This window comes from Dacryopinax primogenitus, assembly GCF_000292625.1.
Source record: "Dacryopinax primogenitus strain DJM-731 SS1 chromosome Unknown DACRYscaffold_8, whole genome shotgun sequence".
Lineage (NCBI taxonomy): Eukaryota > Fungi > Basidiomycota > Dacrymycetes > Dacrymycetales > Dacrymycetaceae > Dacryopinax > Dacryopinax primogenitus.
Genome location: NW_024467205.1, coordinates 94,109 through 119,199, shown reverse-complemented (window position 1 = coordinate 119,199; position 25,091 = coordinate 94,109). Strand labels below are relative to the sequence as shown.

Here is a 25,091-nt window from a genome sequence, read left to right as displayed (position 1 = left end):
CACCTGTCAACACAACAGTCATGAGTGAGAACTTTGACCATGTCCTGGCCCAGCTGGCGCCCATCGATCTGCATGACAACAATGACAATGTCTGTCCAGAGCCTTCTTCCTCCTGAGCTCATGGCAAGCAGCATTGCAACACTCTGGAGGTGCAGGCCACCCCTGCACCCCAAATGTACATGTCCATGCTGTGCTTTAATGGGCAGTACTACTCTGGAGATGGACAAGATTGGCCCATGCTTCCTGAGGGTATTAATGGTGCTCTCCAGGGCATTCTATCATCTTCATTGGTCCAGACACACATATGGGAATCACCAGGCCAGGATGCAGCTCACAACATCACATTTTTTCAATCATGATCCTCAAACTTGGCTTGCTGGTCTCCAGAACAGGCTTGCAAGCATCCAGAGGCCTCTCAGCACACCTTTGGCTCCACGGATCTTGCCAATCCTTCAAGAAATGTATATGTTGAAGTGATTCAAGTGGGCAAGTACTGGTCACATCAGGACTGGTCCATTCCCTGATGTGTTCATACCAGAGGGAAGCAAGGCCAGGGACTTTCATCAGGAGGAGAGGGGTTGGTGTTAGCAGTACTATGAAGTCTTACAAGTTGGGATATCATGGCCTTCTGCCCTTCACAATTTGAATTAGCTGTACACTGTTGAGAAGTGATTACAATTACCTGGTCTGGAATGAATAACATTGTTCACATGATACAAATACAAGCGCATTCCAGGGTATGGTGCTTCTTCTTCTGTTTTTACTCCTTTCTTCCTGACACACCATTCACTATGCCCTCCTCTGAAATCATTACCTCTGCTCCTCCAGAAGATCCTGCTGCCTCAATGTCTTCCTGGCTTTAGCAAGGCTACTTGGGTCTGGAATCACAGCAAGCATGAGCATGCCAAGATGCATGCCATTGACATCTCCACTGCTCTGGATGAAAGCATTTGTCATGCCACTCTGGACACAGGGCTGAGCAAAGATGCAGTTTGAGAACATGTCCTTGGTCACCAAGACATCCTCTGCTTCTGGGAGCACCAAGCCCCCAATCTCAAGAGTGTAGCAGTACATTTAACTAAACTTGACTAGGAACAGTGTAGTATGTAGAGAGTCTCTTACCTTGCCTCCCAAGCTAAACTCTTTCCCAGATGAGAAGTTTGACCTTCATGCTGCCCATCCAGACTGGCAGCAATGCCTCCTGGATCCCCAGAGCAATGTTGCTGCTGCAGAGGCTGGGCAGGAAGGTGTGTGGGCTCTTTGGGATCAGGGGGAGCACCAGGTTTGTGTGTCTTGAAAGGGGAGGGAGGCTGACCTGGTGGCCACTGGTACCACTCTGCAGAGAGAAGTTGGTTTGTCTCTCTGGCCCTTGCTGCCCTGCTGACGTCTTGGCAGGCAAATGCATTCAATATCTGGACCAGCAGTCATATGTTTGCTTTCACCATGAAGGGGACTTCTCTTGACTATGGCTGTGCTTAGTTTTTCAGGATAACCATCAGAGAAGCATTTGTGAGACAGCTTGTGGGTAATTCAGGACAAGAGCTGGCACAGGATTTTGAGGCCTTTGCCAACCATGGCTCCTGAGGTATCTGATTATTCCTGTTGCCTGGACCTTCTAGGTTGATTGTCTTCAGGCATGGCTTCTTGCATTTGGGACCAGAAGAATAACATGAAAAGCAGTATCCAGATGCTCCTTCTTACAAGCCTATGTGAGTTCTCAATCCTTCGGTCCCAAAACTTTCTCATTTCTGTTCAGGAAATGCATCTGGGAACACAAATGCTGTCATGCACTATGCAAAGTTTGGGAGCCATATTGAGGATGTTTATGCTGTCACTCTGGACAGTTGGCCCCTCCCACATCTCCAGAACCCCTCTCAGCTTGGGATCACAGAGCTGAAGCTTGTCCATGCCACTCTTCTGGAGGGGAAATGCAGTTTTCACAAGATGAACAATGCTGACACCGTCTGGAGGGCTCTCAGGAGTGCAGGGCAGAGCTGGACATACAACACCAGAGGTGTATCCAGAGGGTAGAGGTGGGGACTCATCAGGAGCATCAGCTGGCCATGGTTCAGGATTGCTCTGCACATGTACTTCCAGAGGTCATGGACATCAGTGTGGATGTGTCTGGGGAGGGTGCTGTCACTCTGCCTCTAGCCGTCCCACCTTCATTTCCAGATAACTTCACCGATTTGTCTTTGTCTGGACTACAGCCATACTGGAACTAGTAAATTTATTGTCAAAACTTAGGGACAATGCTATCATTGTTTATGACAGAGTTTGCCTCCAGAGGATCTGACTTCCCACCTGTCTCCTGATTGCTTGGCCCAGTCAAGAAGCACTGCCATACTTATCTGGAAGGTTTCCATCATGTGCTGCTCCCAAACATGTGATCCTGCAGCTGGATCTTGGCTGGATGGCATGTCTCAGTCAGATCCCTCTAGTCAGAGGATCTGCTGCACTGTGACAGGACCCATAGTAAGAGGGTTTTTTCAGGTGTCATAGGCACTACAATAAATTCTGTGTCAGTCCTGCCATCTATCTGTACCTACACTGATGCCTGCCCTCAAGTAAACAACTCCTGTTGACCAGGGACACTGGGTCTGCATTCAAGAGCCAACACACTACTAGCATGCTTCAGATGGCAATCACCCCCTCTGACAATACCTCTCTGTTCAACAACAGTTTTGCAAGCTCCATCAACAACTCAAAAATGTCTCTGCCTCCTGCAGACAATTCTGCCCATCAGCCATTGTCACAGAACATGTCACTAGACCCTGTGGACAACCCATCAGATGACAATAATGGTGTGTTAACCCTCTCCTGACACATGACTTTGCTGCCTTACCTCTTGTGTTAAGACATCCTTCCCATATTTGCTGCAACACTCAAGGATATCAGAACATCTCTTGCTGAATTGGCCAGGATGATGGCCACTCTCAAGACAAGGCAAGAACACCTTGAACACCAGTTAACCAAGCTCTGCCACATTATAAAGCGGAACTGGATGAGACACCTAATCTCTTGACACCCTTACTCAGCCACATGAATTGATTCTGACAGCACTCAGTGTATAAATATGATCTCATTTGCCCCCATTATCAACCCTGTGTCTTCATAATGTACAGTCACCACACATACCAAAATGCTGCATCCTTGCCTGATATTAAACATGTATGATGTGTTCCTTTCACTGTTTTGCTGAGTATACTGACATTAATGAAGAATGATCAGGAACCACTTGTCCATGACATTCCTCCTGGCAGTGCACCCAGCATACATCTGTCTGTATCATCTGCCCCCATTTTCATCCACTGACACTTCAGTGCAGTTGATTGTTCCCACCCATATGCAGCCAAGTTGCCTCTGATTGGCATTTGACTTGTGTCAGGCTGCATGCAACATTTTGGTTTTGGCAGGGATTCTGTGGTTGATGTGGCAAAAAGCAGTTGCACACAACAGTGCACTGTATCTCTTGTAATCCTACTGTAAATAAAGAGTTGTGCAGTGTCTTAGACACCATAACATGCTTGTTGTCTTGGTTTACAGCAGTGTCTCATTGTGAGACCAGCTTGAGAAACATGCCCCCAACCACATATTCCCCTTCAGGTTGAATGGGTCTTATGTGTCAGACTCTGTTTTGGCAGGAAGAGGTGAACAACTCACACAGAGACATGTTTCTGTCTCATTTTGACAAACCATCTTCCCATATGAAATAAAGGCAGGAAACATACATGTTCCCACCATTGTACTTCCCCCTAAACCCTCACCATGTCCAACCAACACCCAACACAAGTGCCCCCCCTGCAACACACACATTGAGATCAATTCTCCATGCCCACACATCCTACCACACCAAAGAAGGCTGACCTCATTGATTGTCTCTTTGGTGCTCAAGAAGTGCTGAGAGAGATGCATGCAGATCTCATGTTTTCCCATGCCAACCAGCACATCATTGCCCATCAGCTGTCTATCCTGCAGAAAGCCCTCCACACTCATTGACCTGATAGGACTGCACCAGCTGCCAACTTTGACTCATGGTGCATAGTATGCAACTTCTCCAATATCAAACCTGACAAGGTTGTTGTCACTGCTGGTAGCTCAATCCCTTCCTCTCATGCCCTGATCCTCACATTGACTTTCCTTCCTCTGCTGTCTGTTACACTCTGCATTTCCAGCCCCACAACATTGTCAATGTTTTGACTCACACCCAGACTGTCATGTTGACTTTACTTCCTCTGCTGTTTGCCACACTCTGCATTTCTGCCACACTATAATCCTCCATTACATGCTTTGCTTTACTGCAATGACCATCTTGCTCACTGTCACATGGCCATCCCTCCCCATTGACAGGTTAGTATTGATCACTCTTCCTTCTTCTCTACTAACTGTTTTATCAGAATGGGGATGTTAATATGCTTCCCCTGCCCATTATGACATCAACAACCATGCATTCCTCATCATCCCTTCAAATCCACCTGCTTATTCTTGTGAGATCCATCTTCTTTTCTGCTCTCTGATTTTCTAATATGTCATGCCCTAGGAATGACTTGATGAAATCCTTGCTCATCTTGATCAGCTTGAAACACAGATGATGGCCTCTGAGACTCAGCTCATTACTCATTTCAACAATGCTCTGCACAATTCCACCAGTACCCTGGATAATCACATAAACAACATAATGCAACAAATGATTGCCCTAAACACTTGGATCAGTACCCAGTGGCCTCAGCCAGGCCCCATAGCCTTTGGCAGCACTTTTGTTAAGGGGTCTCCACTGTAGTCACTCTTATCAGAGTTGTGAGGAACACCCTTGCAATGTATTACATGATATACTTTGGTAACACAGACATCAGAAACGGCACTGCTCCTGCCAGTGGCATCAGCTTCCAGTGGTAGTTAATAGCTTACATCCTACCATACCTGCTCAGTTCCTTGTTTTCTGCAATATATACTGTTGCTACATACCATTGCCCAGGTCTGCACAGAGTGCCTTGCTACATGTACTGGCTATTGGAGAACTCATTACCTAAGGGAAGGCTGAATGACCAATCTGACTCCGCCGGCTGAGCTTGAACTGAGGGGGTGGCAAATGGGAAGCGGGTCTGGGAGGAGACTAAGAGTGCTGTCCTCTCTGCATCACCATAAATTCGCTCCTGGTATCTTTATTATGTTGATCACTAGTGGATTGTTCATCACCGGACGCTGGATCTTCCTAGTTGATTGGAGAACACGGGGATGAAGACGCGCAAAAGGGAAGCAAGGATCTCCGAGATCTGTGCAGGTGCGCATCATCTGCTCCCCCATGGAAGGAGTCCCAACCACCCCCTGCGATTAGATGCTACTACACCACACGAGGCAACCTGTGGTCATGCCTCGTGTGCAATCCATCTGGATCGTACTCTTGGAGGCCGATCACGCGGCTTAAAGGACATCTGGCAACGTTGAAACATCAACATGCAGCCGCAAGACCACGAATCGATAATACGCCCCCCCCCTCGGGGATTCGTAAAGAACCGCGATCATGGACAGTACCTGGGTGTCTTCGAAGAGACGACGGCCGTGGATTATCCTGCATCCAGCCCTGAGCCCTGTCTCGAGTCTCAACTAGACGCCCACTTCCTGTCCACGGTATTCGAGGGGGTAATGGATATACCACCGTCATCTCCAGACTGGGATGGATGTGACGCATACGTGGATACTGGTGGGCACTTCCCTTAGGGGATTTCGTAGGCTCACGAGATTATCTCTCCTCATCCCTTGTTCGACCACCACCATAACCCACTACACGGAATACATCGCTATGTGCAGTGAGCATTTCGATTGACGAGCGCATGGCGGAGTTATCTGGTGTAAGAATCCAGCATGATCTATACCGATACGGTTCGATTGGGGTAAGCTACTTGATTAAGATCGCATGTGCGTTCTCACTCGACATGAACCAGACGCTCATGACGGACTCACTCCTGAACGCACAACACGTACGATTTTCTCGATCGCAACTCTCAGCAATGCTAGCCTGGGCTAGCGCTTTGGGTGGCTCGGCGGTGCCGTCGATGGGCGGCATAAAGGCGTTTGCCAAGGATAGTCTACCCCGTACTGGTTGACACGTTCCACGTTTCGTATCGCTGGCTGGCAACGTACATCATATGCGGCCGTTGGGGCTGGTATTTGGTCAAGTAGTCGATTTGTCAATATCCTAGATTGAGACACTAACGCAATATGTACAGGATTTCGCCAATCCTCACATTCGACCCCACATCCGAACTCTACCAGTCGTCCAATCCGATCGTCTCCAAGAGTTTTGGGAGGGATCTCAATGGGGGGCGCGTGCGCCCTGGCACATACTAACCCCAATGATCGTACATGACCATCGTCATTGGTACACGGATGAGTTGGTTAGACTGGTGGGCGGGGAGATGTTTGTCCCTGAGCGGTGGGTTCGATTTGAACGAGACGACGGTCCGATCGGTGCGCTGGGATGGCCCGTCAGAAACTGTCAAGTGAGTCGCTATACATGTACAGGTGCCTGATCGATCTCATATCTACCAGGATGTGTTACACGTGGACCAACTGAAGATGCGACGTATATCAGCATTACAGCTGGCAAATGCCTACCCTGAGATTGTACTACTCCTCGACAGCGGTCGTTACGATGGGACGACGACTCTTTGGCATTCGCCAGGCGGATGCCAAAACAGATGGCGACAACGAGCCCGCGGACGCCGCGTATATTCGATACCGATCATGGTCTGGGTCGACGATGTATCAGGGAACGTATCCAAGATGTGGAACAAGCACCTTGTACTCTGTGCTTCCACTCTTGGTCTCCCACGGAGGATGCTGGACGAATCGGGCAACATTTATTTCATAGGAACATCCACATTCGCAGGGGCGTTGGAGTTGATGGAGGCCGTCGTACGGATGACAGAGTGCGTCGCTTCGATCAATCGCATGTGGTGGTGGCTAACGGCAAGTCACCACCATAACCCATCCGACATGCCTTATCGCCCGGTCATAAACCAATACTGATCGGTCTGCAGAGAAATTAATACATCGGAATTCGAGTCCTTTGACGCTCTCTATCGCGAGCTCATCCTAATCAACGTATGGCCAGCGATTCTGGCAGGAGACAATCCCATGCAAGCCGAGCTTTGCAGCCACAAGAGTTTCCACTCGAACAAGTTCTGCCGTCGCCGCCACGTGGGAGGCACGAGTACGGAGAGAAGTCCCCAGGGGTACGGCGGTTGTTTGAGGTGAGCAAGCGGCGAAATATGCCGGTAGATGTTCACGACACTGTCAGATCAACGCGGCGCGAACAAGCGGGGAAACGGCGGCCTGTGTCCGATGCATGTTAGATCTAGCAACTCTACCTGGGCATACGACCGCCATCAGCCAATACTCGTCTGAGGTGGTGGTGAAAGATATGTATGCGGAGCATGTCATCAAGAAGATGTCGAACGAGGACCGTTAGTACTTCATGTCAGACGGGGCGCGATAACGATGGAAGAGGGAGGAACGACGTGGGCGCACCGCAGCAGGGAGGAAGAACACCGTCCCATGAAAGATCTCCGTATCCATCTCCCCACTAAACTCCAACACCTGTTCCCCCACCCATCTTTCACCTCCAAATAGAACACCAGTGCCTGGTCGCTGCTCTCCAGCAGCTGCAAGTCGTAAGTCGCTTTGGGCGGTTGGGCGGTGTTTCAGAAGAGGATCGTTGTCTGAGTGATCGACAGTGGGCTATATGCACATACATATCACTAGACGATCAACAAGCCAGTGAGAGATGAGTTGGGACATCACTATGAAATACAACAGCTTACTAGGCATAGTCCGCTTGCCTCCCACAATCTCCCCTACATGCTCGTGCAACACCTCACAACCCCCATCAACAGAAGCTCCTGCAGCGCCCATCACCCCCGCACTATCCTACACCACGTTCCACTCATGACCCAAAGCGCCACCCCACCTCCCACACCGTTCGTCTTCCCAGTTCGGAGTGGACGCACAGAACAGAGTACGTACTGGCGGTGCCCGAGACGACGGGGGCGAAATGAGGTCTCCTAGGCAGAGTGCTGGGACATGGTGGGCGACCATGAGAACGACAGACACCGCAGAGGACAGAAGGACGCACCATACCGCACCATACCGCGGCGACCCCTCCCTCATCCTCCTCCCGGCCCCATTGGCGTCCCAGGCGCCAAATCCGCTCCTACTCCCGGCGGCGACGGCGGGTGGGAGACGGCGCCTTGCCCGCTCACGTTCACCAGGTAGACTTCGAGCATGCATTGCAAGGCTACAGGTGCGGTTAGCATACTCTCCGAGACGGGCGCATGGTGGACAGGCAGAGAGAGAGGTTTGCGAACCTTTCCGCACCCCCTCCCCGCTTACATCCTTCCTCGGCTGACGTCCCAGCTTGCGGCTTGCACCAGTGAGATATGTCAGCTGGTGGTTGGGCGAGGAGAGGGGCGGGCGTACGAGACGCTGGAAGCAAGACCCGACGTCTTCGCCGACATCTACCACGCATCATCAACATCTTTCACACCGCACTCCTGAGCCGTACGTACAACCAGCCTGTCAGGCACATCAGCGCCTGCAGGTCGCAATGTTGGGGGTATGTGTACCTGAGGAAACGTCGGCGCGTCGCTCATAGCGAATGTGACATGCAGGTATCCTCGCCAGTGTGCTCACCAGCAGCGTCTGCCCATCCCGGTCGGCGCGCTACCCCAAAACATCTCGTCAGCACCCCACTCATCACACGAAGACCAGCAGAGTAGTAAGCACGCACATCATCAGAACGTTAGTCGTCTCAAACGTCGTAGGCGGCACCCTCTGCGGCGCATACATCCTCTCCCTCTGCGCCTGCTGTAAATGCGGTAGAGCAAAAGACTCGCGAACGGGCTTTTGGCGGAGGGCCGACGGGGGGAGAGGGAGCCGTCGGAGGAAGGGTATGGGGAGGGGCAGTATGGAGGGCGCGGACGGTGCTAAGGCAGGCGGAGTGGGATCCTTTTTTTGTCGTTCTGATCGTCCTTGTCGAGAGGAAGAAGAGACGTCAGCAAGCCGCGCGCAAACGTTGCAGTTATCGACTCGACCGTGGGTGTCGATGTCCTTGAGGTCGTCGAGGGCAGATGACGGGCTCGAAGCGTACCTCCGACGCGACTCCGACGTATGTGACATATTCCGGAGCCTTTTCGGCTTTTGCCAAGCGCGTGCGCAGGTGGAACTCTCTGCTTTAGCGTGCTCGGTCGTCCTCGCCTGATTCTGATGTCCCTAAGGCACCGTTCGACGCCGACTCTTTCAGGCTTCTCAAGGCTGCCAATTTCTGTCACATTCACAACAAGCCGGATGTCATGACCAGAGCCGGAATACACCGTGACCCCTCGGATGAGGATTGGTCTTTGTGGAATATGCTGCTGGTTCGCCCGCGCTTTCTGCCTCTGATATCTTCTCACCCAGCTGTAGATCAAACAACGACGTGAGGGTAAGCTCCCCCAGAATGTCACCGAGAAGGCTGCACCCAAGGTCTTGCTGGACAAGTGGGAAAGCATGTTCATCGGCAAGGCCCCGAACTTGCAGGGCAAGGTCCCCCTGAGAACAATGCGCATGGCGACTCGTCCAACGCAGCCGCAGGTCTACAAGCTTTCATGGAGCGCTTTGGCTATCAACCGTTTCCCTGGATGATGGTCCTACCGACAGGGCTACCCCAGTCCGTTCCAGATGCGATGCCGATCAAGGTTGAAGAGTTCAACGATGATTCGCGCTGCTAGCCCACCATTGACGACTGGCTCTCCCTCAAGGTGGATGGCAACGTGACTCGCAGCAGCGGAGGGACTCGAACCTTCGTGGCATGGAGTGCCGGCCTGAAGCAGAGCGGCATCTACACCCTCAACGAGTTGCGCATCCTGTCGGAGGGAGAGGTTGGTAGATAGACGGACACAGGGTGTATACCAGCTCGCTGGTGGTATTGTGAGAGCAATTCAACTTGGTGTCTCCCTATCTGCAGGCTCCTTCACATTTGTAGAACAATGTTCTACAATACAACCTTGATCTGCGGCGCAGAGGCTTTGCTCACGAGCACGTTCAGCTAGAGAAGGGGCAAGAAGCATCGTATCACAGTCCAAAATACACCACTCTGGGAAGAGCTAACGCGGATGGAGGTGGTGGAGAGCCAACATTGCTCATACACAAGCAGGCGTGCCATACAGATCGATGTCGGTCAGGTATGGGACGCTGCTCAATGCCGTCTCTGCTCCTAGCGGCAGGGTTAGCCTCGAGCTCCGCTCACCTTGAGGGTGGTCCCATTCTCCGCCGTCAGAGTCGTCCAAGCTATTGTCCAGCATGTTGCTCCCCGCGCCGGAGCTCTGCATGCTTGGCTCATCGTAGCCGTTCTGGAGAGCAGCACGGGCGCTGGACATCTGTTCGTGGCGACAATAGTTCGCGTCGCGGTTTCTGCAGTGGTGCCAGAGAGAATGGAGCCTCGGACCAGTTGTGCTTGCTTTGCCGAGCCTGAGGCGTTCGCGTTCGAGTTCAGCACGGATCTTCGAAAGATCAAGCTTCTGGCTTGCCACCATACTCCGAGAATGATCGAGCATAGTGCCAAAAACAGCAGGGTGGCCCTGAGCGAGGCGGCTGCCGGTCCATTGAGCCTTTTCCCTGGCTACTGCCAGGTTGGTGAGATGCGGTGTCTTGCATCTGATCTCTGACCACGGCAGCGAGCCATGAAGCAGGAATAGCAGCGTATATGCTAGACCTTCGAGGTCATGACCAGCTGTCAAAGCTGAGCGTGGATCAGAATGGACAATCAAGCGGATGGTTCAGGGAGACGGACGCATATGGCAATGAGAGGCCAGGCTGGCCCAATGCGTGGTACCGACTATATGAGAGGACGCTTGCTTCTCAGCCGTCTGAAGGCTGCGTGCGAGGCCGAAATCCAGATATACTGGTCGGTTTTCTTGATGGTCGAGCGGTGTGCTGGACAACGCGATGTTTCCTGGCTTGATGTCGCCATGGAGGATATCCTTGCTGTGCATCGCGGCCAACCCGTCAATCTGTGGGACTGTTAGCCATGCCATCTAAGAAGTTGAGACCAAACAGGGGACGTACCAGTTGAATAGCCAAGTCCAGCACCCTATAGGCTGGCAAGGGCTGCTTTCCCTTCACCAGCTGATCCAGCGTGGGACCAAGCTTCTCTAACGCCAGGTACTCGAAATGGGGGAACCGTCCGTACCCATGAAGCTGAACGAAGTGAGGCGAAGGTCCCAAGTGTTGCAGGACCAGCGCCTCATGCTTTAAAGCCGTCTCCTGGATGGTAAGGGAGACTCGAGATGCTTTAAGGGCGATTTCGAAGACACTGCCGTCGGACCGGTCCATGATAGCCGGATAGACGATACTCTACTCAGCTGTCGGATATATGCGCCTTGTTCTCTCGCTGACATACTCACGTTAACCCCAACGCCCAATATCTTCCATCCTGCCCGAAAGTCACGCTTGCAGTTTGCCGTCTGCACCAGGCGTGACATGGTTGAGACAGGGGTGGTCGCGGGAGAAGGAGAGCAACATTGGGACGTTCGACTCTGGCCGACGTGTTTTTTGCGGTGTCGAGTGTGTGCCAAGAGTGGCAGTGCAGGACCCTTTGCTCAGCCTTAGGGTGAATTTGACTATCCATGTAGCCTATATGTGGATTGTCCTCTGCAGCAGGCCAATCCCGACTCGACAGCGCGGACATGCACCTTCCAGGAGGCCAGGCCGCGATGAGCTGATGACCTCGCTCCTCCACTCATTGTCCGCTTGACAATGGCCATATATCCAGCAGATCAACTCGTTGCCTGTCTGCCCAACGACCCACCTACAAGCCCCATCTGCCTCTGCAATGGCTGCCAACCAGGCTGCCCCGACTACCATGGTCACCCAGATCCATCTACTCCAAGTCGGACACATCATCAAGTCCAACATCGTCATCGACGCCCAGGACAATGCCACGCAGAACCAGTTCTCGTATGTGTCCCAAGCGTGCGTCTGATGTCAGAGCTGTTGCCAGCACGCAGGCTGACGAGTCCCAGCATTGATGCAGGGAACCCTCTCTTCCGTCGCTGCATCGTTGTCGATATCGATGCCACTGGCCCCATATTGTTCTATTGCACCACCTTCCAGCAGGTGGAACAGCTGCCGAACGTGATCGACCCGCGCTACTTCTACCCCGTTGCTCCGGCGCCGCACCCGTTCTACAACCCAGCCCTCCAGCCCATCAACACTCGCCGACAGTGGGTTTCCATTCGTGCGAGGCACCGCGTGTCCTCCACAATCACGACGCCAAATGCGGTGCGCCTGCTTGTACTCTATGCTGTGCTGCATTGTTCTCACCCATCTGAGAGCAGGTGCGTCTCTATACCAATGCGTTCGTGCCCCAAGCCGACATCGACAGGCTCAGAGCCGCATACAACGCGACGCATCCCTGAGCAATGTCCTGTAACAGCAGCTGTAGTAAAGAATCGATCAACGTTGTCCAATCCGGCCTTGATCTGCCCTTGGCTAGAGCATTCCTGAGCCTACGCATGGTCATGTCCCTTGCGTGACGCTGCAGATCAACATTGGTCTGTAGGGCCTTGATCTCTACTGAGTGTATCCGTTGCTGAAATCTGAGCGGTTTGGGATACCAGTGCTTCAGGGGAAGAAGATCAAGGTTGCACCGTCGAACGTTGTTCGGGCGGAGGGTGCGGAAGACAACATATTGAAATTGCATTGTGCGGGCCCTATTCGAAACAGGCTACGGGTACTAGGTGCAGGGATATCTACGACAGCATGCAGCAATACAGCGAGATGGTGGATCAGAGCTGTGCAATGGAATTGCAAGCGGTTCATACAGCAGTGGAAGGGAGCAGGCAGGCAAAGCTGCGAGGTAACACATGAGAGCTCAGCTGCGCACACTTAAACAATGGTAATAGTCACAGTGCGGCTGGGGGGCTTGCGGCCACCACGCTTCGCTTTGGGCTGGCCAGTAGTGCTTGAACTCCTCGAAGATCGGCTGGCGGAGCGTGTGTAACCTCGCTTCATGCTCTGCTCAGCAGGGCGACTCTCAACCGCGGGACTTCTAGTCGGGCGAGACGGACCCGCGACGGCTGGGGGAGGATTCTCGCCTTCTGCCCCGGCTGCAACGAGATCTTCTTGCTGCCTGGCCCAGACGGCGCGCATGGAGATGCTCGTGTTCTTCTTGGCAGCCTTAGAGGAATGGTTAGGCAGAGAATGAACAGGCTAGACTCCGGGCTTACCGGCGTGAAGACGTCCCAGCCATCCTGCTGCTCCCGTTCATCTAGGTAGGGGATGATGTGCTCTTTGAGACGGGCCATGAGCCCGTCTAGGAACTCCTGTCCGTGTTCTTCGAGCTCCTGGGGCAGTCGAAGTCCTCTTCCTGGACAACGCCCTTGCCCTCATCCTCGCTCCCAAGATCTGCAGAAACCGTTTAGCTTGCATCCAAAAGACAGGAAGTATGCATATTGCTTACCAATACGAGCATCGTCCTCCTCCTCTATCCAGTCCGCCGACACGACCAGCTCATCCTCTTCAGTCAAGTCGCCCAGCTGCCACCCAACCTCGAAAGATGCGCCAACGGTGCCTTCCTCGAGGATGCCATCTCTGATGTCGGATGACAAGATGTACGCCTGGAAGTGAAGGCGGGCTTGTACCAAGTCCGGTCGCGCATCAGCTCGGAGAAGTACGACTTTGCGATGCCAGCCTCGTTGAAGCACTGGAAGACCAGGCGCTGGATCTTGATGGCCTGGCCCTCGACATCGTCAGTGAGCCAGTCCTTGCCGTGGTAATAGCGAGCCATCCCGAGCATTGGGTATAGCTCGTCCCAGCGAGCTGGCTTGACAGGTGCCGCCTTCGCCTTCTTCTTCCTCCTCGACTTCCTGCGGCTCGTCTCGTTGTCCGAGTCGTCCGAGATCACTTCTCCTTGGCGCCAAAGCCGTCGAACATAGGGGAGGCACTCGTCTTGAATTTGCTGCTGGGTCAGCAAGGTGAAGCCCTTCGTGGACAATGGGACGGAGTGGACGTGGAAGAGATAATAGAGGATGCGGCGCATGTGGAGGAGGTCCTTGTAGGCGACAACCATCGAGAAAACTTGCACAAACTGGGGCCAGGTTAGCAGGTGTAAGGCGGGATGTGGGACATGCGCACACGGTCCTTGTACGCATCATGCCTCACAACTGTATCCCCAACCCGCAGGGCTCTCAAATTCGCCCACAGCTCGAAGCAGGACGGCGCACGAGACACCTCCTGCGTACCACTGCCGACGGAGACCTTGCGATAGTTGACGAGAGCCCATCGCCCAAGCTGTATGTGCGTTAGATCAACGTTGCACAATTCAACCTTGATCTGTGCGTACCTCTTTCGCTGCATCTTAGGTGGAGTTGAAGAACTTGAGAAGTTTTGGGACCATCTTCGGAGTGATGATGATGAGCGCTGAGAACGTATCGAAGAAGTTGCAGATCTTGGCCATGAACGGCGTAGCAAAGCGCAGATGCTCAGTCGGGAGCTTTGACCGTCCCAATTGGTCGTCAGGAGGGTTGTAGAAGTCGTCGAGGCGATCCAAGAGTATGGTCTTGTACACAGGTTCCTCGCCACGACGCTTGTTGTCGTTCCACTCCACGACGCGCTCGAGGAAATTATTCCAGGCCTCAGTGCACGTCTTCGTGAATCGGTTGTCGAGGATCTCGGGGTATCGCATGATGGCACCGGTGGACTGATCAGTGACGAACTCGGTGAGCTTCCTGTCGGACAGCAATCTGTGCTGGTAGACGATGGAGCGATTGAGGACCTGCAAGTATTGTCAACTCAGATCAAGAATGTAAAATACAACCGTGATCTCTTACGTCTTTCCATTCCGTATTCCAAAGCTGTTGGATGATGTTAAGGTGCGTCAATTGGCACCAGATCGGCTGCTCGAGGAGATCGCCAATCACCTCGCAGAAGGCGAAGTCCTTGAATGGGCGGACGGCATTTGGATGATTGCTGAGCGTTGCCTTGACAAGAACGTCGCGTTGTTCCTCGGAGTACTGCTGATCGTCGGGATATGTGCGGGCAATGCGTCAAATGTCGGACGCAGTGAGATTCTTCTGATAGGCGGAAGTGTTGCTAGCGAGCGATTCGTATAGGGTGACATTTTCGGGCGAGAACAGTTCTTCTATACAGGCAGCGAGTAAGATGTATGCATGTGAGAAGTGAGAAACTTACCCCGGATAAAGATCAAGGCATACCACCATGGCGCTTCCCCAGTAAACTGGTCATCCCAACTCGCTTCGCTCATTGTTGTACATGTAACAGAATTTGATCCCACACTTATTCCACTTAATAAGGAAGTTTACTGCAATTACTTGTGTATCATATTGACTCTGTAACTCTGTGCCTATTTCCTTCCCCCCTCCCCCACCCTTCTAACCTGTCCCTCTTTCCTATCTTCTCCCTTGTCATTCTTCCTCCCCTGCCCTTCCCCTTTTACCTGTCCACTCTCCCTGCACTCTCCCCCACCCCTGTCCCTGTCCCACCCCTGTCCCTAGCCACTAAACTTGGTTCGCCACCAACCAGCACACTGAACAACATGGCCGCTCCTCGAATACTTGGTGTTCAATTGGATGGCGATGAAATCAATATCGATCTTGATGATCTTGATGATCTTGATGACGATCCTGAGGAAGTCTATGTCGTTCTCACGGACTCCAAATCCGCCGCCTGGATGTGGAGAACGGTCGCGATCGAGTACTGGGAGAAGGGGAACATGGCGCGTGTAGAGGACACTATTCGAAGAGCCATTTCTGGTGTGTAATTTTTACCTTCCATTGATTTGAGAAAGCTGACCTTGCAACAGTGTACGAAAGACAAGGCAGGGATGGTCATGAAAACTGGCAGGCAATGCAGCCGCTACTTGCCAACTTTCTCCTCGCAAAAGCAAGAGACGCTCCTAAGCTTATATTGCGCACCGCGCAGGAAGATAAACTCGATTCAAAGGTTCAGGAGAAATCCGTCTATATCAATGAAGCTGCGACAAGCATGGTACGAATGGACAGTGCTGTTCCCAAGCTGTCAGTTGTTCAGCTGCTGTCAAAAGGTCGGTTAGAGATCTATGATTTACTCGAGCATCAGCTGACTGTCCCCTCAAGCTGTTTCCCCGCTCGCTGAAAACGCGATTGACGCGGCTGGGCGTACCTTCGATGAGATCCTCCAACAGCAACAAAACAACCCTGTCGCTCTCATGGGGAAGGGCCGCATATAGTACGCTCGACGGAACTACCGCGACGCTCTTAAAAGCTTCCAAGAAGCGCTCAAATACGCACCGGATTTGCTCCCCGACCCGCGCGTTGGCATCGGTCTGTGTGCCTGGTCGCTGGGCGATCAGGATCGTGCAAGACGCGCGTGGCAGCGATCGTTGGAAGTTCACCCCGACCTCCCTGCGCCACAGATTCTCATTTGCCTCAGTCTACTCAACGATGCGAAAGACAAGCGTCGAGATCAGAGAGAGCGCTCACGAGCGTATAGTCAAGGTATCAAGGGCTTGGCTGCTCTCTTTAGAGACAAGGGGAAGCATTGCGCTATCGTAGCGGACGCGCTTAGTGCGTACTTCATGGAGAGGAAGGAGTGGGACAAAGTGCGTGGTTAATATGGCCTGATACATCTTCTGACAAGCGTTTTTCAGGCCGTCAAAGCTGCCGAACGAACGATTCAGTTCGCTGATCTGCGATCCGTAGTGTCAGACGGCTACATGCGTCTCGGCCGTATCGCACATCTCCGAGGCGACTTGCCGCAGGCGGTTGAGCAGTATGGGATATCAGTTGATCGGAACGAAAAAAACCAGCTGGCCAGGACTGGACTGGGCCAGGTTCACATACTCACCAGTAAGTCCTTTTCCGATCTTCCAGGCTCACATATTGACTGTGATTTCAGACGAGATACCCGCCGCAATCCACGATTATGAACTCTTGCTATCCGATAATCAAAATCTCATCGAAGCTCTTCTTCCTCTTACATCCCTGCAAGCGTCAGCCTGGCCAGGTGCAAGCCCGGTAGAGCAGGACGCGGGCAAGGTCCGCGCTCGCCAGCTGTACGATCGCGCTGCACGGATCATCAAGGGCAAGGAGGTCGAGACCGAAGGTATGGAGGATCCGGAGCTGTGGGTCGAGGTAGCCAAGCTATGGCAAGCGGAGGACTCGAACAAAGCGCGCGACGCATATGCTCGTGCTGTCGAACTCGCGCGCGAGACTGCAGATCCGGAAAAGGGCGTCGACCCGAAGCTGCTTAATGCACTTGCGGTCATCAGACATATCCACGGTGGCGAGACTGGTCGTACAGAGGCCAGAGACCTGTACCAGGAAGCGTTGGTAGGCGCGACAAAGGCGGAAGAAGGTCCGGAAAACGAGATGGTGCAGACCGCTACACTGTATAACCTCGTTCGTTGTTGGGAGGCGTTGGGCGAGCAGACCCAGGCACAGGAGGCATACCAGAAGTTGTTGAGCAGACATCCAGAATATGTCGATGGTAAGCTGTTCTCTTGCCCTTTTAGGTTTGGCATGCTAAATCAACTTTCATAGCAAAAGCGCGCCTTGCGCACGTTTACCAACAGCGAGGTCGTATCGATGAGGCACATGGGCTGCTCAAGGATGCCCTAGAATCTCAGACAGACAACCTCGACCTGCGAGCGTATTACACCTACTTCCTCCCCTCACACAAGCAGTCACGTCAATCCTCTAAATTTGCCGAACTTACTCTGTCAAATTACGACAAGCACGATGTTTACGCACTCTCTGCTGTCGCGGCCGATTTGTGTTCTGCTGCGCGAGAGAACAGGGACACTGGAAGCGAGGCGATCAAAGTCCGGCGGAAACATTTCCAGAATTGCGCGCAAGCGTACGACAAAGTGCTCAGCCTCGACCCCAATTGCGCTTACGCCGCCATGGGGTTGGCAATTATGATCGCAGAGGATGCCCTAGGCGGCCTGGCAGGTGCACCCGTACCTGGCGTGGACGAGGCACGCGAGAGGGAACGGAATGCTGCTGAGGCGCTGGGCGTGTTTGGTCGGGTGAGGGAGAGCATCAATAACGGCAGCGTGCTTGTGAACATGGGGCATTGTTATTACACACTGGAACAGTTCCAAAAGGCGATTGAGAGCGTGAGTGGTTTTCTTCCTGAGTGGGAATACCATCTCACGCGTTGGCTCAGTACGAGCTTGCTTCACGTTACTATAACGGGAAGGACTTTGCGGTTCTGCTGCACTTGTGCTGTGCCTGGTACGCAAAAGCAAACTTGGAGCAGAACCGTGAGGGAATGGAGACCGCGCTAGATTACGCGAAGAAGGCTCTCGCCCTCGCACCCGAAGATAAAGCGACGGTATATGACATTGCTGTTATCCAGCAGAAGTTTGCCGAGCTCTTGTTCTCCCTACCTCCGGACAGGCAAACGCTGGAAAATCTGCAGGAGGCGATTGACCAGGCTCAGGAGGCACAGGGGATGTTTGCCGCCCTGGTGGAGGACAAATCCCCTGTCATGCCTTTTGCGAGGGATTTGCCAGATCAGAGGAGACGGTATGGGGAGACGGTGCTGAGGAAGAGTGGGGAGCATGTAGAGGCGCAGAAAGCGTATGAGCAAGAGGTGGTGGCGAAGACCGAGGCTGCGCGGGCTATGCAGGAGGAGGAGAGGAAGCGCAAGCGACCATCTCCGATTCTGACGAGAGATGAGCGATTAGAAGATGAAATGGTTGCTGTTGTTGGTATTGTTGTTGATGTTATCCGTGTGTTTATGGCGGGGTTTTTTGTATCTCTTACATCTTCTCGAAATAATTCGGATAACAATGCATTTCCAATTCCCATTTCCACTTTTATCAACAAATAAAAGTAGAAATGAAAGAATACGAACGTGGGTTACATTGCAATGTATGTCACCGTCGCGTCAAAGTCGCGTCCCTCACCGTTGGACAACCTATACCATACGCTGCACATCCATCATCCATCGACGCATACACCTTCCACGTCGACCAACGACCAGCGCATATATATCTTCTACCCAGTCTATCTCCCCATCACCTCACCTCCTGACCACCACCACCAACCATGTCCTCCGTCTTCCAGCTTCGTGCCGTTCTTGTTCAAGGTGCTTGCTATTAGGAAGGCGCTGAGTATCCAAGCGCACCCGGATAAAGCGCTCGCACAGAGGTTGCATAGGGACAAGCCCGAATGGTACAAGGACAGGAACCACAAGGTCGGCTGACCATTCGTGCTGGTTGGAACGCAAACTGATGGAATGTTGGACAGCCGGAGATGGCCATCGCGCTCACCCCCTTTTCAGGGTTCTGCGGCTTTCTCCCTCGCCAGGATATCCAACGTAACCTCACCCTCGTCCCCGAGTTCAGCGCACTCATCACTGCCCCTGCGAGGGAGGCGTTCCTCTCCGTCCCTGCACCTGGCCAGGAGGATCCTTGTACTATTCCAGACATAGAAGCAATCATCCATGCATTTGCCATGGGCTTCTCTTTTCCAGAAATGTAATTCATAATATGTAATGTAATGGACAGTATTAACTCAGGATATTATGTTCAAAGCAGAACTCCAGAGTGCATATCATGAAGATACATGCATATGCACACAGAACAGCTCTGGAGGTGGAATGATATTCTACCCTGTATAAACAAGAGTATGTGCTCAGGAAGTGCATACACAACCTGAATGAAATTATGAATATTGTCAACTCCTAACCAGCTCCAGATGCACGAGACATTTACATGTCAGTGGGGTTTACATGTCTTGAAAGGAAAGGCAATGAGTCAATCTGGAAATGAATGAGCTCATTCATTCCATTGTATCCAATCATTGCCATCATCTCCTGATGGATGACAATAACACTATCAAGAAATGACATACTGTGATCTTAATGGTCAAGATTGAAATTCCCTGATTTGGATTGTGAACATGGTCATCAGCAGTGATCATCTGGAATGGTCCAGATCAAAAGTGATTCCCCAGTGATTATACCCCAATTTGGATTGTGGGGATATCAGGAGACCATCATTGGTGGTCTTCATGCAGAGACATTGAGGGGCTAGGGATGTGAGGTAACACATCTAGTGTGACATGAAGATAAATGATTATCTTCCTGACACTTTTGAGACCAAAAAAGGGGAATTACCCTTCCCATAACAATGAACAAACCAAGTCATTATTGTTGTCACCCCTAACTCCCTTCTCCTGACATTATGTTCTGCTCCTTTGTTTGAGAAAAGAACTCCAACTTGTTTGAGTTCACATGACAAGGAAAGACTCCTGTCTGCCTCTGGATGCATGTATATGTCCTGGCCTTTTGTGTACTTAAGGTACACAAATTTCTGTCTTTTGTGCACCATTCCTATCCCAACCAATCTGTCCCTTCCTCTGTCTTGACTACCCTTCTCCTCTTGCCATATCTCAAAGTCAACATGTCTCATAATCCTTCTGGAGGTCTGCCCAAAACTCCTTGACACTCTGGAGCATACTTTGCCAGCAGACATCTGGTTACCCCTGGCTTGCCAATGCATCTCTTGACACCTGTCCCTCACATGCTGAGTGCACATCCTATCAAGAGTCTCCATGCCATGCCTATCATTGGGCACGAGCTGATCCCAAATACCCTCCCAAATTTCTCCCCCCACACTATCCTTCTGGACCCATGGCAAGCCAGACTTCACATGGGCTTACCAACACTATACTGGAGAGAACTGCCTCCAGCCTTGCTAAAGCTCAAGCTCCCCATCCAGAATCAATTTCAAGAGCCCCTGAAGGGCAAATCCTTCCTCAAGATGCACAATTGCATTTGCAACACTCTCCTGATCATGCAGGGAGCTCAAAATGATGGTTGGGACACACCTGGCCTCCATGTGCATCCTGATGTCTGTTCCTGCAGCTCACATTGGTGCAAGGTATTGTACAACAATGACTATATGAGAAGCATTCTGGATTTTGTAAGCCATTCCTCTCTGGACAGGATAATGAGCTGATTCACTCCATGTCAGGGTATGACCTCTGTGAACTCCTATGCAAACTCCAATTTGGCCTGAATGCCACTGTTTCAACACATTTGACCCCTCATTTGAGCCTATCAGATATGAGAAGCCCCCTCTGACAGGCCTCTTTCTCCATCTGGGATAGATGGCAAGGCTATCAGTGATTGTTCACCTTTTGCAAGGACTGAACACTCATGTTGCACATTCACTCAAGACTGTCAGTCATGTTGACTAGAGTTTTGACCCCTTTGTCAAGTTGCTGGGACACCCAAAGGACTTTGGGGCCTAAGGCATAGGGGGTCAGGGTTCAGATGCCCTTCAGGCCAGCCTATCAATTATGTTCAACTATTTGTAGGCCTTGGTCATGGACCCCAGCAAGGCCTTTGACAGATCAAAGATGAGTAGCCACCCTTCAGCAATTTCAGCTACCTCCTCAAGGTGTCTACAACTCAAGTATAGGTGATCAGGATCTGATCTGATCTTGAAGCCTGTTTTGGCCAGGCTTTGGCTGACAATTGAGAAGTAGGGGTGAACCCTAGTGTGGAGATCAGGAGACTTTGCCCATGATCAGGAGACCTTCAGTCACAATGTTTGCCCTGAGGTAAGATGGACAAGTACAGTTTCTCACCCACAGTCTATTGCTTCCTTTTGTTTTCTCTGGCATATATATGTAGCCACTAGTCTGAGGGCACAGAAGCCTCAGATTGGTCTCTCAAAAATCCCACTGTCTAGTATGACCTGAAACACTGATCCCCCTCAAAGGACATGAACTGTCCATGATCATGTAAATTTACCTCATGTAGTAAGACCAAGGTACTCAATAACCTGGCAACACACCCTGACTCTTTATTGTACCCTCCTAAGGCTGGTGCTGCAGCTGAGACTGTCAACTTCCAGACAACTGGTGCTGATGTATCTGAAGTCTCTGCTGATAGGCCACTCTCCTAGAGCTGAGAGGTCCAACCTGTGCTCAATCTCTACAAAAGCTCATGAGGCAAGCCTGACACCCCTTCTTTCAGCAAGGTTCTCATCTATGAGTAACTGAACCCCTGACTACACCCCTGATGGCCCACCCCAATTGCCTGATGTCCATACTGATTCTGCTGGCATTGCACTATGCTGCCCAAGTCTAGGTGACAGGCAACTCTGGACTCCTCCCCATCCAACATCCCCTTGATTCTGCCTGATCAACAAAGGGTTACCACTGAGCTTCCATCCCCTCCCACTGATACACATGCAATACCTCCACCAACTTCTGAAGGCATGGCTTCATCCTGCCTGAGTCTGATGTTGACATGATTGGTCATCTATGACTTCTGATACCTCGTGGTTCAACCTTGATACTGGTTGACTACAGCACCTCCCCTACTACCACCTCCAATTCTCCCATACTGACTTGTGAGACATGCTGAGCATGGTCAATTGTCAATGTATTGGGATTATCGACCCTCTTCCCATACCACCCTCACTACTCCATGTGGCTGACATGGCTGATACCACAAGAGATCCTGAAGCAGGCATGCAAGGACCACCAAGAGGTCTGATGTCAGGCTTTCAGATGATAGTGGTTGTTCAGCAGTCAGGTCACCCTGATAGGTTGTAGCTTCACCTGAAACCTTTGTGTTTGGCCTCTGCTTGATGGTGTGCCCTGACACTCCAGATCACTGCTACCAATTATGTCCTGAATGAAGGATTTCATTTTCACTTCATGGCCACTATGATGACTGGTCCAGACTCTACACCCAAATGTTGCACTGTCATCTCAAGAAACATGTGGGACTGTGTGCCAGTCATTGAGGCTCTAGAGGAGATTAATCAGCTCTTCTGGAGGAAACTGATGTATGCTGCTTGAGACCACCAGACAAAGCAGATCAGTCATTTCAACAACCTTGGGAATCAGGTGGAAGTCAACACAGTCATGACACAGAGTGAAATTGACAGCATCGGTCCAGACTTGCCTTGTTATGATCCACCTCACTCCTGACATGGCCTGTTGAGTCAGGAAAGGAGCCTGCCTTGCTTTGCCCCCAATGTTTCACTTCCTGATGATCCTCATTGCTGGCTCATTCTTTCTGAGATTGTCTGTGGTGCTATCCGGACTTTCCAGCTGGAGAATAGTCTTCCTGGAAACAATGTGAATGATTATTGCCTCCAGAAGGCAGTGGTCACTGCATATTTCTTTCAGCACCCTTGCAGCTGGCTGAACAGTCTTTCTCCCATCCTGAAGATTGAGACCTGTCACAGGGGGGTATTCCAGACTTTCAACTATAACACTATCCTGAAACCAATGTTTCAGGTGAAGGTCTTCCACTGGGCTGATCACAGGATTGTTGGGAGAGGAGATAGTCTATTTTTCAAGAGAGATGATGATGACAGTAATCCTCTGGAAGAAGAGGAAGACTTGTATTCTTAAACAAGATGTAAGCAAAGTACTATGTCTAGTTTTCTTCCCTCTCACCTCCTCCTGAAACCCTTGTACCTCTTGTTCACTCATGACATATGAGAATAGCAATGCATCTGTATGAATTAGTATTCCCAGAATGAAACACATGGCCTCCACATGATAGAGAGAAAGGTTGTTTTGTGTAGGGTCTTGATGGTGCTTCTGTTTTGACTAGTCTCACTCCATTGTACATTGTTTTCCTTCCTGACTGTGACTTCCACTGCTCCACTTTTGTGCTGCACATTTGAGTTTTGAGCTCAAATCTGACCTTTGCCTCTTCCAATGACATCTAGAACTCAGCTGGACCAGACTATTGGAAACAAGAAGTGGACCCTTAGACATAGCATTAGGTAATGTTGATTAGATGAGTAGTAGTCTGAATGTCCAAACTGCTCCGAACATATATAGATGGATTCAGATACTTTGGATAGGGACTCTTGCACTCCTCTGTCACTTACTCTTGACTGCACTTATTCAATATGAGTGATTTTATCTTACACCTAATACTACTGCTATACTCTACAGTCACTCCTTAGTCTTGCTCTCTCTCTAAGACAGATCTGAGCCTTGATTTGACCCCTTCAACTTTTGAATACCTCTTCTTCTCCTCATTCAGCCATTCCTTACTCTCTCTCTCATTTGGATGCCCTTCAGATTGCTGTAACCAGCCTGGAGCCTACACAGGACCTTCGGATTGCATTTGAGTGGCTCTACCTTAGGAGGCCATGATTTGATTAGGTCAGATTCTGTCTATTACTACCTACTATGGCATACAGGCCACCACTGTTGACTCCCCCTCCAGTGGACCTTCTCCTGATGCCTCATTGGGAGGTGTAGAGTACATTTGGTGACCAACATAGGACTTTTCAAAAACATTCTGGTTGGGGAGAAGACTTGGGGCATTCAGTTGCAGATTGAGCAGTCTGCCTAAGCAACCATCAAACTGACCACCTGAAGCAGGGTGCAGTTCTGAAACCAGAAACTGCAACCTAAGCCCTCAGGATGTCAGGGCACCAGCTCATTGCTTGGTCAAGAGACATGACTAAGCCTTTATGACATGGAAGTAGCTGGTATACCTTGGCATGTGCTGGAACCTGCTGGAAGGATTGGATGGTCAGGTGACCTGCTGTGCATGGCTGTGCATGACCTCATATGACCTCATCCTTGGTCATATGACCTGATCACCTGACTAGGCTGAGTAAGCAAGATGTTCTAGCAGGTTCCACCACAGAGGTATAAATATAAGGCCTACTCTGCCTGGGACTGTCTCTTCAGACTTGGTCTCTTAGGATCATCCACAGGTACCTATACTGTAGATAGGTCTTAGTCATCAGGTCTACTCCACTTCCTTGTTGCCTGCTTAGACTCTTGGCACTCTTAGGTGAGCAGACTCAGTCAGCCTGTGTTGCCCTAACAGAAGACCAAGTCTCCAAGTGACAACCTCTGCTTCACCACTCCACCTCTACTCTTACCTGCCTTTACTCTTACCACACACACCCAACACCTGCCTTATTCCATATCCACCATTATGGAACAAGCAGAAGAATTCCCTGATCCCATTTCTATTCTTCATGCACAGGTCCTAGAGCTGACTCAGCAGCTCCAACAGCTTATGACAGCTTCCTGGAGTAATCA

General features: G+C 51.2%; 6 protein-coding genes across 6 annotated transcripts; 3 read left to right on the top strand and 3 right to left on the bottom strand.

Annotated features, from left to right (window-relative positions):
- Positions 1-810: 810 nt before the first annotated feature.
- On the bottom strand, positions 811-1,074 carry DACRYDRAFT_107037 (uncharacterized protein; the record flags this gene model as incomplete). Its single annotated transcript, XM_040768384.1, has 2 exons — positions 811-963; positions 1,015-1,074. 2 exons carry the CDS (start codon positions 1,072-1,074, stop codon positions 811-813), a joined length of 213 nt encoding a protein of 70 aa, XP_040628989.1.
- Positions 1,075-6,422: 5,348 nt separating this feature from the next.
- DACRYDRAFT_21873 (uncharacterized protein) lies at positions 6,423-8,298 on the top strand. Its single transcript, XM_040772583.1, has 6 exons — positions 6,423-6,500; positions 6,550-6,929; positions 7,041-7,253; positions 7,301-7,760; positions 7,824-8,075; positions 8,135-8,298. Exons 2-4 carry the CDS (start codon positions 6,577-6,579, stop codon positions 7,353-7,355), a joined length of 621 nt encoding a protein of 206 aa, XP_040628988.1. The 5' UTR covers positions 6,423-6,500; positions 6,550-6,576; the 3' UTR covers positions 7,356-7,760; positions 7,824-8,075; positions 8,135-8,298.
- A 1,712-nt stretch (positions 8,299-10,010) lies between these two features.
- DACRYDRAFT_21870 (kinase-like protein) lies at positions 10,011-11,532 on the bottom strand. The gene is made up of 4 exons (XM_040772582.1): positions 11,442-11,532; positions 11,104-11,391; positions 10,829-11,048; positions 10,011-10,777 (listed from the first exon to the last, which is right to left on the bottom strand). The coding sequence occupies exons 1-4, from the start codon at positions 11,517-11,519 to the stop codon at positions 10,179-10,181; spliced, it is 1,185 nt and encodes a 394-aa protein (XP_040628987.1). The 5' UTR covers positions 11,520-11,532; the 3' UTR covers positions 10,011-10,178.
- A 337-nt stretch (positions 11,533-11,869) lies between these two features.
- On the top strand, positions 11,870-12,455 carry DACRYDRAFT_107032 (uncharacterized protein; the record flags this gene model as incomplete). Its single annotated transcript, XM_040768383.1, has 3 exons — positions 11,870-12,009; positions 12,060-12,318; positions 12,375-12,455. 3 exons carry the CDS (start codon positions 11,870-11,872, stop codon positions 12,453-12,455), a joined length of 480 nt encoding a protein of 159 aa, XP_040628986.1.
- Positions 12,456-12,767: 312 nt separating this feature from the next.
- On the bottom strand, positions 12,768-15,223 carry DACRYDRAFT_21869 (uncharacterized protein). The gene is made up of 6 exons (XM_040772581.1): positions 14,868-15,223; positions 14,381-14,812; positions 14,173-14,328; positions 13,499-14,125; positions 13,266-13,443; positions 12,768-13,215 (listed from the first exon to the last, which is right to left on the bottom strand). Exon 4 carries the CDS (start codon positions 14,105-14,107, stop codon positions 13,562-13,564), a length of 546 nt encoding a protein of 181 aa, XP_040628985.1. The 5' UTR covers positions 14,108-14,125; positions 14,173-14,328; positions 14,381-14,812; positions 14,868-15,223; the 3' UTR covers positions 12,768-13,215; positions 13,266-13,443; positions 13,499-13,561.
- A 333-nt stretch (positions 15,224-15,556) lies between these two features.
- Positions 15,557-19,526, top strand: DACRYDRAFT_99861 (uncharacterized protein; the record flags this gene model as incomplete). The annotated part of the gene is made up of 10 exons (XM_040777633.1): positions 15,557-15,809; positions 15,860-16,099; positions 16,152-16,263; positions 16,300-16,636; positions 16,685-16,883; positions 16,933-17,523; positions 17,577-18,154; positions 18,205-18,772; positions 19,049-19,239; positions 19,293-19,526. Exons 1-10 carry the CDS (start codon positions 15,593-15,595, stop codon positions 19,524-19,526), a joined length of 3,267 nt encoding a protein of 1,088 aa, XP_040628984.1. The 5' UTR covers positions 15,557-15,592.
- Positions 19,527-25,091: the final 5,565 nt, after the last annotated feature.